This window comes from Paralichthys olivaceus, chromosome 1, assembly GCF_024713975.1.
Source record: "Paralichthys olivaceus isolate ysfri-2021 chromosome 1, ASM2471397v2, whole genome shotgun sequence".
Lineage (NCBI taxonomy): Eukaryota > Metazoa > Chordata > Actinopteri > Pleuronectiformes > Paralichthyidae > Paralichthys > Paralichthys olivaceus.
In genome coordinates, this window is record NC_091093.1 from 15,006,415 (window position 1) to 15,021,106 (window position 14,692).

The 14,692-nt window shown below is 39.8% G+C and overlaps 1 protein-coding gene across 2 annotated transcripts in view; it reads left to right on the forward strand.

Moving 5' to 3' along the window:
* LOC109636748 (CUB and sushi domain-containing protein 1-like) overlaps positions 1 to 14,176 on the forward strand; it is a 380,253-nt gene extending 366,077 nt beyond the window's left edge. The window contains exons 72-75 of one of the 2 annotated variants that reach the window (XM_069528917.1): positions 106 to 193; positions 492 to 618; positions 2,285 to 2,347; positions 6,600 to 14,176. In XM_069528917.1, the coding sequence (XP_069385018.1) occupies positions 106 to 193; positions 492 to 618; positions 2,285 to 2,347; positions 6,600 to 6,759 (438 nt within the window). In that variant the 3' untranslated portion in view covers positions 6,760 to 14,176. The remainder of the gene's footprint in view (positions 1 to 105; positions 194 to 491; positions 619 to 2,284; positions 2,348 to 6,599) is intronic. The other variant, XM_069528922.1, reaches the window with a different exon arrangement.
* Positions 14,177 to 14,692: the final 516 nt, after the last annotated feature.

The window sequence follows — 14,692 nt, forward strand, 5'->3', positions numbered from 1 at the left end:
ATTCTGCACTGTTGTTGGAGAAATAAAATATACTCTCAGACACAGAGACAGTTTCTCCCACTGTCAGTGCTCATACTCAACTGTAGTGTATGTTTTGTTGTTCAGGTTACCGCAGAATCAGACCAGAAGACATTTGTTTACCAGGGGCATATTCACAGTAAAGACTTTGGCAAGTTCCATCTGACGAGGCAAGGTAGGTCTGTCAGTAACATCTGCATCAATGTCAACCACAACAAACAATGCACACTTTATATTCCGGTTAAACACACTAAATTATGGACATGCTAAAATAATCTGTCATTCATGGATATACTGAAATGGTTTGGTCAGTGTAGCGTAAAATACATTCCATTTCAGACTCACATAAACAACAGAGCTGACGTATACAGAATGAATGAATGCAGTAAGCATTTATTACACGTGCACAATAGGGTTTTTATATTTGTTTATTCATGCATGTGTTGGGTTGGTTTTTTTGTCTGCATCCCCAGGTCCGGTAACCATGGCAATGGACCCATCCAACCCTTACACAAACAGCAGCTCTGTGGCAGCAGCCATCTTAGTTCCTTTCTTTGCCCTCATCCTGTCGGGATTTGCCTTCTACCTCTACAAGCACAGGTAAGCTATATGCTCAACGTAAACCCACCTACAACAGAGCAGAATACAAAACAGCCAGTTTGCCTTCTAGCTTTGTCTGCAAGAAAAAAAAAACATGATGCGCTCAGCCAAAAGTAATATCAAAGCAAACAAGGTATCGCTAAAAATATAGTAATTACTTTATGAAAATAATATTGTTATTATAAATCATAAACCCCAGTTTGACTACATGATGAATATAATGTCCTCCTTGGGTTATTTGCTGATGTGCTGTTAGTGAATTTCAGTGCATTGAAGGGATTTCTTTATTCAATTAGTTTATACATTTCTCCACACACTCTAAGTCATTTAAAATAAGTTTGAATTATTGGTGGAATTATATGATGATCTGTAAATGTTAGAGGTAATGGTTGGAGCTTTTACTCTGAGGGGCTGACACCAAAAGGGGAGCCTGTAGTTATCAAGCTTCTCAAAGTAAGATATAAATTCAAACCCTTTTTTCAGTGACATATTCATATTGACAAATACCGAGGTACATGGCTGTAGATTTATTTCTTATGGTGACCAGAGATGCAGACGCAGCCCTAGGGCCTGCATGAAGTAGGAAGGATAAATTATCAGCAGGTGGAGTTGCATTGCATCTCCCAACTACGACGCCCAGGCAGTTTCTTTATGGGCCTGGAATCCAGGCCAGTTCAGTTACATTACAGGAAACCATCCAGATACAGACCAACCAATCCAATATGCAGCAGTCTTTGTATGAATATGCAGCACTCGTTCATGCTTAAATGGATGGTTATGTCCTGTAAAGATCACATTTACATGACAAAAACCTACTGTGAAGAATCACCCATTTATCTTACCTTTACAATTCTTCCTTATTGACAATAACAATTCTATTCAATAACAAATCTATACTTGAGATGTGCATAAGACGAAAATTCATTATAACAGATATTCTACTCCATACTCTGCCTTTTCCAAACTCCAAGCATCATCATGTCACTCCCCTGTTTCAAACTCAGTTGAGAAGATGGAACTAAAACAGAATGGGAAATACAATGACGAGTGAAAGGTTTATTTTTAGAAGGACAGGCGGGTTTACAGAAATGTGTTAATTATAGTTCGAAAGTACAAACACAGCCTGGAGGTTTAATCTGATTGACCTTTTTATTTGATTATTGCCCCTAGAAAGTTTACAATAGACTTCAAAAGCCGTGTGATGTGAGATAGTTCCGTACTTTATTGAGGGTAAAATGTCATCATTGATTTTTCATGTTTAAGATTCTTTATCTAAAGTATGATCTGAATTTTGCACTTCATCACTCAAAGTTTTACAAAGTCATCGTGCTTTTCTAACAATAATCATTATTCCATGTTAATCTGTTAACTTGTCATTTATGGTAGATTTTTGCTACAGCATTGTTTCTACAGAGTCTTTGTGTTTTAACCAGTCAGTAATAGATACTAATTTGTTACTAACTGTGAATGCTAGGATTATGACTTCTATGTGCAGGACCATGAATACTAGTACACAAGAAATTTAGCATATGTGCAAATATTTTATATGAGGAGGAGAGTAGACTTGTAGCTCTGTCTGTACTTTACACTTTGTTAATAGCCTGCTTAGCAGTTAGCAGTGTGCAAATGCTAGTAGATGTATATTAAAGCTGATGGTTGTATGCAGGACATTGTCTGCTGACACAGATGACAATGAAAGACCAAAAGACACCTGGGGGCCTGGCGGCAGGTAAGACTGACACTTGTCATTCACCTGGTTTCCGATGGCAACCAGACCTCCGCCCGCCGCCACATCCTCCGTCAAACTTTTCATCTCTTCTTTTTAATTTGTTTTGCTCATGCTGTTTAGTAAGGCTGCACAATTTAACAAAGTCATTTCTGAACTGAACTGAAACTTATATCACTATATCAACTTTTAAAGGATTCATATTTCACTAAAAGCAACTGTGGGGTGACATTTATACTGAGGACAAAAAGATAAGCTTGTAATTTTAGTTTTATTTTAAAGGCAGTGCAGCCCTACTGTGTTAAAACAGCATTCATTAAAACTAGACGGAGGACTGTTATTATTTCGTCTCTGAGCTCATTGTCATCTCTCTGTCAGCATGATGCCATCAAGAACAAATATTGACCTGCTTTAAACTGGCCTAATCAAAGCCAGTGATATGTTTACCTCTGTTTGCTGCCGCTTCTCATTATTATTTCCAACTGTTTTCTATAACCACAATATTAGTTGCATCTTGACTTAACAGCAGGTGTTTGATAAACCTAGTTTTGCTAATGCAACATAATGCCAGTGGAAAGAGATTTATTTCTAATTATTGCTTTATTATGTGAGATACTGAAAGTAATGTATGAGTGTGTGCGCTGCAGTGTCTTCCTATTTTGGCCTATTTGTCTGTACAGTCTCTATAATACTGTCAAAGTAATTATGTGTGCTGTTTCTCACTCTACCAATAAAACTAAACTATTGCACCTACAGCCACAAACAGAAACTAGTGCAGCCATTTGAACTACTGCCACGCAGCGAGGTCTGTGTAGTGGGGTTGGTGCAGTTTTGTAAAGTAATGGGTTGAGCATGTAGGGTAGGCTTAGTGGCTCCCCAGGGTTGGATTTCCACTATTTCGTATACACACACATATACACATACACACATACACACACGTCTTAATGAGGTCAGAGTCAAACAGCGTTTCAGCTGCAGCACTCTTCCCTACTAATAGTTCCACAGGGTTTGGGAGTAAGTGATTATATCTAACTGGATTATAAAGCCTGATTATCCAGAAATGTAATCTGCAGCAAACAGACAAATCAGGACGGGAGCAGTCCCAATTCATCATGTTTCTGTTTGAACCTGTGTGGCATGTTTCTTAAGATCCTTAGTCAGGCAACAATTTCTTTTGAACTATAACTATCGAAAAGCATTTGAAGGATGATGGCAGTTTGCATGCACGCAGAGACATGAGAGCAGCAGATGGGCACTGGGCAGCTGAATCACTGAAGCAGACAGTTGTTATGGTTCATGTCCTCTCGCCTGCCACAAATTTCATAGCAATTTGAAAAAAAAAAAAAGATTTTCTCTTTTTTTTTCTAAGCAGAAACCTGCTCTTTGAAAGTTTGCACATTGATCTCAAGGGGAAGTTGTCATCAGTATGTCTGATAAGACAAGTAACAGGACATACATGGTATTTTAAGTGAGCAATGATAAATATAGCTAATACTCATTTTCTAATATATGCTTTTACAGTTATGTACAGATTTCTCTTGCCATCCAGTAGTTCTTGATGCTCCACACCTATCATTTTCCCCCTGGGTTTTAATAATCAGTGAGGTTGAAAAGGACTTGTAAATGCCACTTATAACATATTATGTGTTTTGCCTCATTTGGAAATGTTTTAAAATTGTTCCACTTATGACCAAAAACATCATAATTTCACATTGACCTCAAATAAATCTTTTAATTTTGCAATCATCCAAAAAAAATCTCTGAAAGGTTCAGGTTTTTGAGACACAGGCTCCATAACAACCTCACAGACACACATGAAACCAACACGAGCATCCCAACAGAGTCATGTTTCCCCTGACAAATGCAATGTAATATTCCCTGGCTATTTGGCTCTCTTTTGATTCACTAACTCCTGGGAAAAGTATCTGTATCTGTTGAAGCTGACTTCTTTCATCGGTCACTGATTCATTAGAACTCTTTGCTGTTTGTGCTTGGATGGTACCATACAGCCGGTGGGCATCAGTGAGCGCTGTGAGACTCTAACGTACACTTTATGTAATGAAAGACCTACAGCTGCATAGAGCTACAGATTTCTGTGTCTCACTCGGAACAGCACTACAAGCGACAGAGGCAATTACACTTATCACTCTTTAGAAAGTCAGCAGGAGCAAGATGAAATATATATGTGTGAGGGTGCAAGGAGTAGAGGTGGCAAATGGATGAGTTTAAATACCATGGGCTAACTATTCAAAGTGATAGGGAGTGCGTAAGAGAGGTGAAGAGGAGAGTGGAGGCAGGGTGGAGATGAGTGTCAGGAGTGATTTACGACGGAAGGATGCCTGTGAGGATAAAAGGGACAGTTTACAAGTTAGTAATAAGACCAGATATGGCCCCGTTCACACCTGTGATTATCATCAGTAGTGTGATCACACGTGGTCCGCTCTAGGTACAGAACACAGCCAAGACGTATTTGAGATACAACACATTCAGAAGTGGTGTAGGATGCATTTGGCCACATTCTGCTAGCTGTATGAAAGCAAATTAGTCCTGACATCCTCTGACCCCCACATTTTCACAATAAACTGAAAATGTATTTATATCCAGTGATACATTGATCTATTTATTTGATTGGGTGGCAATGTGGAACAGTGGTTAGCACTGTCTTTCTGTGTGGAGTTTGAATGGGTTTTCTCCGAGCACCAAGAACACGCAGATTGGGATTAGGTGAGTTAGAGACTCCAAATTGCCCTTAGTTGTGATAGTGAGCATGAATGGTTGCTTGTCTGTGTACTTTGGCCCTGTGATGGACTGTTGACCTGACCATGGTAAGTCTCACCTCTCACACTATGTCAGGTGAGGTGGCTCAACCCACCCCACCCCCCCTCTGGATAAACGGTATAGATAATGGATGGGTGGACTTCATTGTAGAGCTGCACACAGCACTTATTTGCTCGGCCCCTCCTGGCCCCTTGAAAACAGACGGGCCTGTCACAGTCAAGCCGTTTTCAAACAGGGCCTGTGGGTATAATCCGGAGTGCCACGGAGTTTACCCAGAGTTTGCCTTTCGAACGTGCACAACACAGCGGGAGGTGTGTGTCGGCTCTTATCAACACAAACTCTCTTGAAATCTTGGTCGCTGTCTTCTGTGTGTGTTACCGCTTTTTCAACGGTTGTTTTCTTTTGTTTTTGAAAATTTTTGCTGTTAGCAGCCCCATGAACGGGATACCCTGTTGTGTTCTCACATGGACTTCTCCTGGATTTCTATAGACATTATACTAGGAGGCTAGGCGGAGAAAGGCCGTACACACCATGGCACGTCTCTCTCGGACATTTGCGTTCACACATGCACCTCCTCATACGTAGGAACTGCAGAGTCCAGTGCTTGTCTGAAAGCAGCTTCAGAGTGACTAGAGATCATTATTTCGTCTTTGCAAACAGAACACATGTAGAATACATGTTTTTGCATTTGGAGAAGGGAAGTGAGATCCGCTCCCAGGTGACTACTTGAAACACATGTTGAGATGCATTCTAATACCATGTGTTAACTGAGCTGTTGGCTTGTGATCAGATCACATGAACAGAGCCTGTGCGTCAAAGTTTGAATTTTTTGGCACTGACATTAAAACAGGAGGTGGTGCTGGAGGGGGCAGAGTCAGAGATGTTGAGCATTGTGTTGGGAGTGACAAACATGGACAGGACTAGAAATGAATATATTAAAGGAATGGTTCACATGGGATGGTTTGGAGACAAAGCAAGAGAAGTGAGATTGAGATTGTTTTGACAAGGAGAGATGGTGGGTATATTGGGGGAAGAAAGCTAAAGCTGGAGCTGCCAGGCGAAGGGATAAGAGCAGGGCCATGGAGGAGGTTTATAGATGTGGTGAGAGGAGACATGCAAGTAGTTAGCGTGACAGAGGAAGATGCAGAGGGCAGGAAGAGATAGAAACAGAAGATTTGCAGTGGCAACCTCTAATGGGAGCAGCCAAAAGAAGAAAACTCAATGCAGGTTTAATAGTATGCTATACTTAGTGTCACTGCAAGATAAGCGTGACTAACCTTGTCATTTTTTTCAGTGTCCTCGCTGACACTTCATGCATATTTTATATTAAAACATCAGCATATTTGGGCACTTTAACCTTGATTGCCTGAAACAAGTGTGAGTTGAACTTGTGATTTTGTGTTTCTGATGCATGTGCACTTTTTTGTTAAAACCCATACTCCATCCTTAACGCAGTTTTCTGTCCTTTTCTTTTCAGGACACGTCCCAAGGTCCAGTTCAATGGCTATGTCGGCCATGAGAGCTCCAATGGTCAGGCGTCATTTGAGAACCCGATGTATGACACCAACATGAAGCCCACTGAGGCTAAGGCGGTTCGATTCGATACCACACTCAACACAGTCTGCACTGTGGTATAGTCCGGCAAACCTGCCACTCAACAGTGGTTTAGTCCAACCTGTTGCAGTCTGCGGTGTGGTTTAACCAAACAAACAAGAAAGAGCAAACACATGTTTTGGACACGTCACCGTGAGCAGTCTGTGTTGTAGCATGCTGGTCCTCTGTCGGCATAATCTGCACAGTAATGCAGCTCTGCTCCTGCTCCTGAACAATGGTATCATCCACTTCTCCCTGTAGTCCGAAAGAGCTAAACAAGTTGGAACCAACAAATGAGGGAGTAGACAATGACGCCATCGAGTTAGATGAAGTCTGTTGTTCAGGAGATCAAAACTGGGACCAGAATTCTTCTTTAAGCACTGTTGCAGTTCAAACATCAAGAAATATGGTACGATTAGTACAACTTCCTCCATTAGCGACAACCTAATTGAACAGGACTTATTCAGCGAGTGACTGCTTAAGTTTGACCCAACCTCCTTATGGAAAGGGCTTTGTACGCCTCTCAAATCCCCTCCCTGCAACCTCAGCAGTGGTGTACCCCAACCTAACCCCATACCCCAATGCCAAATTTGCACAGTGGTATAGGCTTACTAACTCCTCCTGCTGTAGGCCAGACATGAGTTTGACCACTTTCAGGCTTTACCCTCAGGGGAAGCACACAGACTATTCCACCTCTCAGCTCCCTCCAGACATTGAATAGTAATTGGACAATTTCTATATGTCAACACAAAAACCATCACTGGTGCTGGACCAAATCCTCCCACTGGACTTCCATCACTCTAGACTTGACAGGACTGGACTCTGATGTAACGACAGCTCACACAGTCTGTTTTGGTGGAATCTGACATTAATGGCACAGGCTGCTGTAAAGCTGACAACCAAACACAGTCAATGCAGTGACAAGTTCAAACTGATCAATTCCTTTCAAAAACATGATCCTCATGTCCAGCACTGGATACTAGCCTTTAATCAGTACTGCGAGTGGTGGACTAGTGCTGAATGGGTTGAAATAACAGTTGCAGATAAGTTTGTTTTAGCCTACTTGTGGAACTGAATGGGTTCAACATAGGAGGACAATCACAGAGGACTGCAAGTTAAGTTGTTTCAATATCATTTTTTAATGTGTTCCTGTGATTGTACCTTCTGCCACTTGCTGTATTGCCTTTTATGAAAGTGTCTATTTACAGTATTTGGCAACAGTAAGGCCAAACATACCGAATCAAGCATTCGCAAATGTTGTTTTGTCCAGGTTTAGTACTAGTATGTTACAAACAAGATTTATATGAGGTTTGAATATTCTGAATATTCTACAGAGGTACTACACACTTAAAATTAGTCAAATACACAATATTCGACACTAGCACCAGATAGACCGTGCTGAACCTGAATACCTGACATTTGAGCTGCCCGACTGGTGGACACAATGGACTGGTTTCCAGTGGCCTGTCCAACACAATCAGAGTCAGATGCCTGATTCTTGTTCTTGGCCTGGATTCTCTGGAAGCTTGGAGGCAATAAGCTGTCAAGATATTCGACCGCTGCATTCAGCAACATCCAGGAAATTATTTGTCTTCTTGAAACTCTGGTCGGGATGATCAGTCAAGTGATTTTTTTTTTTCTGCAGTTTATTCTCCAGCCACAACATCAACAGATGGACACACAGACTGGTTGACCGACAGAAATTAGACAGACGGACACAGACAAATGGACAGACAGGCACATTTGTCAATTGTGCTGGGGAAAAAAAGAGACAAGGACAGGTTACTATGGAAACGGAGACAGATAGTTGTCTCCTGTTGTCTCTTCTGGCATTTTTCTTCAGTGAAGATATTGATGAACAGACTCTTGTTCAAAAACCCAGTGGCCCCATGGGACTTCCCAAACTATTGCTGCTGGGGACCCCAAAATATAAACTTTATATCAACTCTTAAACTGCACAAATTTTGCACTAGTGTGTTTTTCTGACTGGGTTATTAAAACAAACTAAGAATTTTGGGGTCTGAAATGGGTTTGAAAAATGAGTCATTCAAAAAAAGTAAATTTTATTCAAAAACTTCTATCTTTAAAAAGATGATAAAATGTCTAAATACAGGGTTACAGAGTGTTTGTATATACACATTTATATTTCAGAATCCCTGTTAGCAGAAGGTGTGACTACATGCTATAACGTTGTTTATTTCATTGCCATGACAACACGCTAGCCAAACCCAATAGTTTGGATCAGTTTACCTGTGGACCTCCGAGCTTCTAGTGTCACGTACTGGCAACACACTCCTGCCATTTATAGAGCAGTGACTGTTTCTGAAAGCTTCTACTGAATCCTGTTACTATGATATGTGGAAGAAATATCTGGAAAGCCTCACATCCATAATATGCAGTATGGTCCCACTGTGATACTATGGTACCACGCTGCTAGTTTCATTTTCAGGTATTATACCCCATCATTTTCTGATGTTCGTCTTACACACTTTAAGATAAAACAGTAACTTAATAGAAACAAATTTTTCTCAGTGAGCATCTTGTAGCAGCAGACAGTTCAAGTTTTCAGAAACATGATGTGACTGTTTCTCTACGTCTCTTTAAAAAGATGTGTTGCAGTGTTCCTCACCACTCACATTGTCATGCATCATCTGTTCACACACCCGATGTACACAATCATATTTCAACACACCTTTTTAAAGAGCACATGGCGCACGTGTGATCTGTTTGAGATCTGTTGCGTTAGAGCAGAGGACAGAGAGATACAGTCCTAAGACAACATGCACAATTATTGTTGTCGAAACGTGTCGGCCCTTCCCAACACTGAACCCCTCCATTGTTTGAGAAATACCTCGTGTGCAGACAGTAAGTTACAAACTGCTTATCAATGCTGGAACCTCACTGCAACAAATACACAAGCTTAGCGAGGGCGACCTCTTTGTGCTTATTTCCTGGTAATTTCAGTCAAAACTTTGCGCTAACACCCATAAATCTGCAGGATCCAAGATCCCTCTAAGATATTTTTATTTTTTGAAAGATGCTGCACTTGGTTTAGATCACAGATGTAACTGCTTTCAGTGTGTGTCTTTCACTCAGCGCATCACATTCTGACATTAGGTTTTTACAAAAACAGTGTTTTATTTAACCGTCATGATTTTATTGTTCAACTGAATTTTTCTTTATTGTTTTCAGTCATTCAACCTGTCCATCATGTACAATAAATCACAAATTCATTCATTCACACATTCTGTATCAAATGGTGAGTAGAACGTATGATGTCAGATAAGGGAAATCTACTACTGATATGTTTTAACTCATGAAACGCATAATTACAGTGTTATACTCAAGGCCAAGACTCAATTCAGATCAGAGAGTGGATTTTTTTGAATACTCAAATACTGAAAAAGCATTTGGCATGAGAAAGTTGTCGCATCGACCAATTTTGAAAGAATTAATTAACAGTTGTTGTTTCTATTTAAATTTTAATTGAAAACGACTCTACCCCGGCCCTGACTGCTGCAAATTAAATGTCCCGAAACAATGTGATGATGTTTGGAAGAATGTCAACAGGATATTCTTGGTATTATAACATCCATTGTCAGTCTGGGGTCAAACAGCCACAGACACAAACAGCAGTGTGAGACACAGACAGTAGAAATATGCAGATGTGTGTAGTAGCTAATTTACTGGTGAAAGTAAAAGACTGACAAGACAGAAGAGTCACATTTAAAATCTCTTCACAGGAATAAACAAGACATCTGTAAACAACAGTCGAGCGTCTGCTCATAAGCTTGTGCGCTTCCTCTCTTTTTATTGCTGGAGTGCACCCAGTGCCTTCATTTTAATTGATTTAATTAATTCAGTGAAGATTTCCTGGAGTCCTGGAGTCGAGAGTGCATAATGGAGCCTGAAAATTAGAGGCTGCATGGTTTCCAAAAAGCATAATAAAAGGTCTAATTTTTAACACGTAATGACACAGATCTGATCACCCACCGTGCCCAGAGAAAGAGAATTTAGACTCCTATAAATAATGGCGTGTAAAGATCAGAGAGGTGCGGCTGAGGTTCGATTTCAGATCTCACAGAAACTCAGCCAAATATAAAGCAAATATTTGTGCAGATCCTTTAAGGTTATGGTGTACAGGCCTTAATAACATCTGAAGCTTACAGCAGAGCTCTAAAATTATGACAGTGTTTCTGAAAGCCCACAAGGATGCCAGATGAGCTCAGTTTATGACTGCCAGCACCGAACCCCTTCATTTTAAGAGAGATTGACTTTCCCCCCAGTAGCCTTTCAATGTTTCTCTCAGTAACCAGCTGTGCAGAGGCAGATGTTTCTTTCAGGAGCTGTTTTCACTCACAGCTTTTCTAACATGAAGGGTGTGGTTTCATTATGTCAGCCTTAAGCTATTCCTGAGCCGTTCAAACAGGGATAGTGTCCCTGTCAGTTGAATTTACTTTATATTTAGACAAAGGTTTAATGGCCTGTTTGTGGAACATGTGTTGATTAAGCTCTCTAGGTAAAATTATTTATTTACATTGCTTTTTTTGTAGTATTCTATCTATTATTATGTGGATTCATGGTGGACGTGCAGATGAAGTTCAGCACAGATGGAAGTACAAACCAAATGAAATGTATATGAATATATGTCATTATATAAAGATATTTATATTCAATATATAAGAACTTCTATTTTTCAATTTTTTGAAATATACGGCATCATAAAAACAGATCCAGAATCACCTGAAAGGAAGACAGATGATTATGATTATCAATAAATAAGCAATAGATAGAAGTAGTTTTAAGAATCTTGAGACTGAGTGAAGATTGTGGTTTGGAATTCTATCGTCCAGCCGTGAGCTCTGATTAAGATCATTTCAATCAGACAACTCATGTTTGAAATGTTTATTTCAGCAGCAGAACATAGTTAGAGTTTTCTAGGCTCCAGAAAAGATTACATTCATGTAAATTGGGAGTTAAGAGCAAATATCTTTAAAACAAAGGACACTTCCTGGTGTAATGAGATAATTACTCCGTTCATTTCCATTGGAAAACTTGGCAAATACAACTGGGCAGCTGTAGCTACATACAAGCCTCTACTTTACTCTCTCACTCAACTTTCTAAAAGTGCAGTATGTGTTTTAACTAAACATGACACATCCCTGATCTGAAGATGTCCTGAAAGTTTGGACGTCTTCTTCCCTCAAACCCTCAAAGTTTTCAAACGTGTCCTTCATTTGACATCGTCAGCATTTCTCAATTAAAAAGCAACAGCTGGCTGGAGGTAAAAAAAAAATAATCAAATGAAACTACCCACTAAATTTTAAAATGTCAAGGTTGTTTCTTCTTCTTCAGCTGAGACTTTTCACAGTTTGCGGAAAAAAGTTCCACATTTCTCTCGTTTTCTTTATAGTGGTATTGTCAGCAGTCTTCATTGAATCAAAGGAGCCTGGGTTTGCTGTGAGCTTGAAAAAAAAAACAGGCTTAAATTTTAAATGTTACATTTTGCCTTTGCACACCGTGTCACATGGTACAGGCGAGTTACTCGATTACCTCTCGATGTAATCTAAATCACATCAAGATGGGCTCTGACGCATGCAGGGAGGACTGCAGAGGGATGCTGCTGAACTTTTCCAGTTTCAGTGTAGCGTGGATAGGAATCAAGTAATCCATGTGTTCAAATGTGGCTCTGTTGCCATATCGACCTGTAGATGGATTTTTATCTGTGCAGGAATTTTATTGCGAGATAGAAATCAGACCTTTCTGTTTTTTGTCTGGGTGTGTGTCTGACACACACACACACACACACACACACAAACACACACACACACACACACACACAAACACACAAACACACACACACACAAACAAACACAAACACTACATACTATATCTGGGCTGCTTAGGTTTCACTTTTCAGTGTAATCTAATTAAAATATGAAGAACTGCAGTTGGTTTGCCCTTGACAGGCCAGCACCTTCTCCTCCACAGTTTGGATAGGACAAACTTCTCATGCCTCACGTTCAGAATTGGAGCTTTGAGGAAAATCTGCACCCTGGTGATTTAACTGCAGCCCTGCTTCACTTATCAGTACGAAAAGGATGAATCATTTTCTCTTCAGTACATGAACGGAGTAGATTGCGATATTACATATTCCTGTTATATCCACACGTTACAAGGAGAGGATGCAGCAACATATATAGAAATGCAGTAAACTGCTGATTGTTGCTTGTGAATGTCTAGTGAAAAATATTGTTTTGTTTTTCCGAATGGCCACTAGATACATTGGAAAATGGAGAAGTCATCATTAAAAGTTCTTGTTTTAACCATCACATTCATTGTCATTATCATCACTGTCAGCCTCCTCCTCCTCCTCATCATCATCATCATCATGTGCTGCTGAACTTGAAGTAGGTGCAAAAGAGAAATTTTTTTTGTACAGAAATCTATTTTTTATGGAGAATTTGTAAAAAAAAAAAAGAGAAAGAAACTTATTATTAAACATGCTGTACTTTTTATGATTAATGATGTAGGTACAACAAAATCTTGTTCATTAAAGTCAATGTTTTTACTGTTACACACCATGTAAATCTACAGTTCAAACTGAGTATCAAATATCCAAATGTCATATGATCTCTTTTGTCTGATATGGCTGCTTTTACACAGGAACTTCAAACCTTTGGGGAATCTGAAATAAATCTTCTGACATTTATCTCTGGGTCACACTTGTAAAACGAATTAGCTCTAAACAATCTAAACGCATCAGTTTTATAAAATGATGTGACACTACTGCCCAGTTTCACTTTTTAAAAATCAGCATTCATTGGAAAACTGTGGTATATAATTTGATCATACAAAGAACGGTAAGAGTTATATGTGCTTTGGTGATCCCTCATAATAAAATGTTGTATAATGACTTATACAGACACAGATGATGAGTGTCATGTTATCAAAGAGAGTCATGGTGGGTTCTAAAACCACACTTCCTTTTAAAAACAGTGTTCTTGTGTAACAGCAGCTCTGTGAGACTGATCCTAATGTCTGGAACTGGGAGAGACATGACTTCCACAGGCACAGAAGATTTTGGATGACTTGACCCCTTTACGGCCCAAAGTATAACCTCGTGTCTAAACAAGGAGGAATCTGCTTCTCCCTGTTCAGACATTGTGGGTTTAGAATGGAAAATAAAGTTTAAAAGTAAATCCATACTCTCGCAGCAGCTTTGGCAAATCGGCCGCCATTTAGGAGGCCTCTGTGTCACTCAGTAAAATAAGACTGGTACTCAAGTTTTGAAGTAAAGGATGGAAAATGACACTTTTCTGTCCAGTGAGAGAGAAACAACATGGAGTGTTATAAAGGGTTCAACAACAGATACTGTATGTGAATGCAGCCTCACAGTCTGCTGCTAATGAGACTCAGTCTATCTATTTTGAAGACATTATTTGAGAATAAAGTTTTTATACAATACTTCTCGTCTTTTGTACAATTATTGTTGTTTCGTCGATTGTTTTCCTAATATATGAATCCAACGCATTGCAATGCCAAGCTCACACTACACGACCTGCTGCCTTGTGATCATGATTCTTCCAGTTGTGAGTTCACACGACACGACTGACTGGCGATAGGGGGTCACACTCTACATGATCTCTCACCGGGAGAAACCCTCGACTCATATGTATAGCTACATCTTCCTGCACTCTGATTGGCTGTAGTTTTCACAGATTCGTCCAGATATTTAGCCTGCTAGACATCTAGTCATAGTAGGTGAGGTGTTGATGAGCCTATCAAATTGTGTCTTTGAGGAGTCGACACCTAGCAAATCACAACTGCAAATCAAAACTAGATTTGGCTCCAGTTGGGGTCATTTGTCAGCAAGTTCCAAATGGAGCGTGAACTAGGCATAAGACTTTGGTTTAAATCTGAATTTCCCTGTGGAACTTTATTGAGTTTGCATGTTTTCTTAAGCCTCCTCCAGGT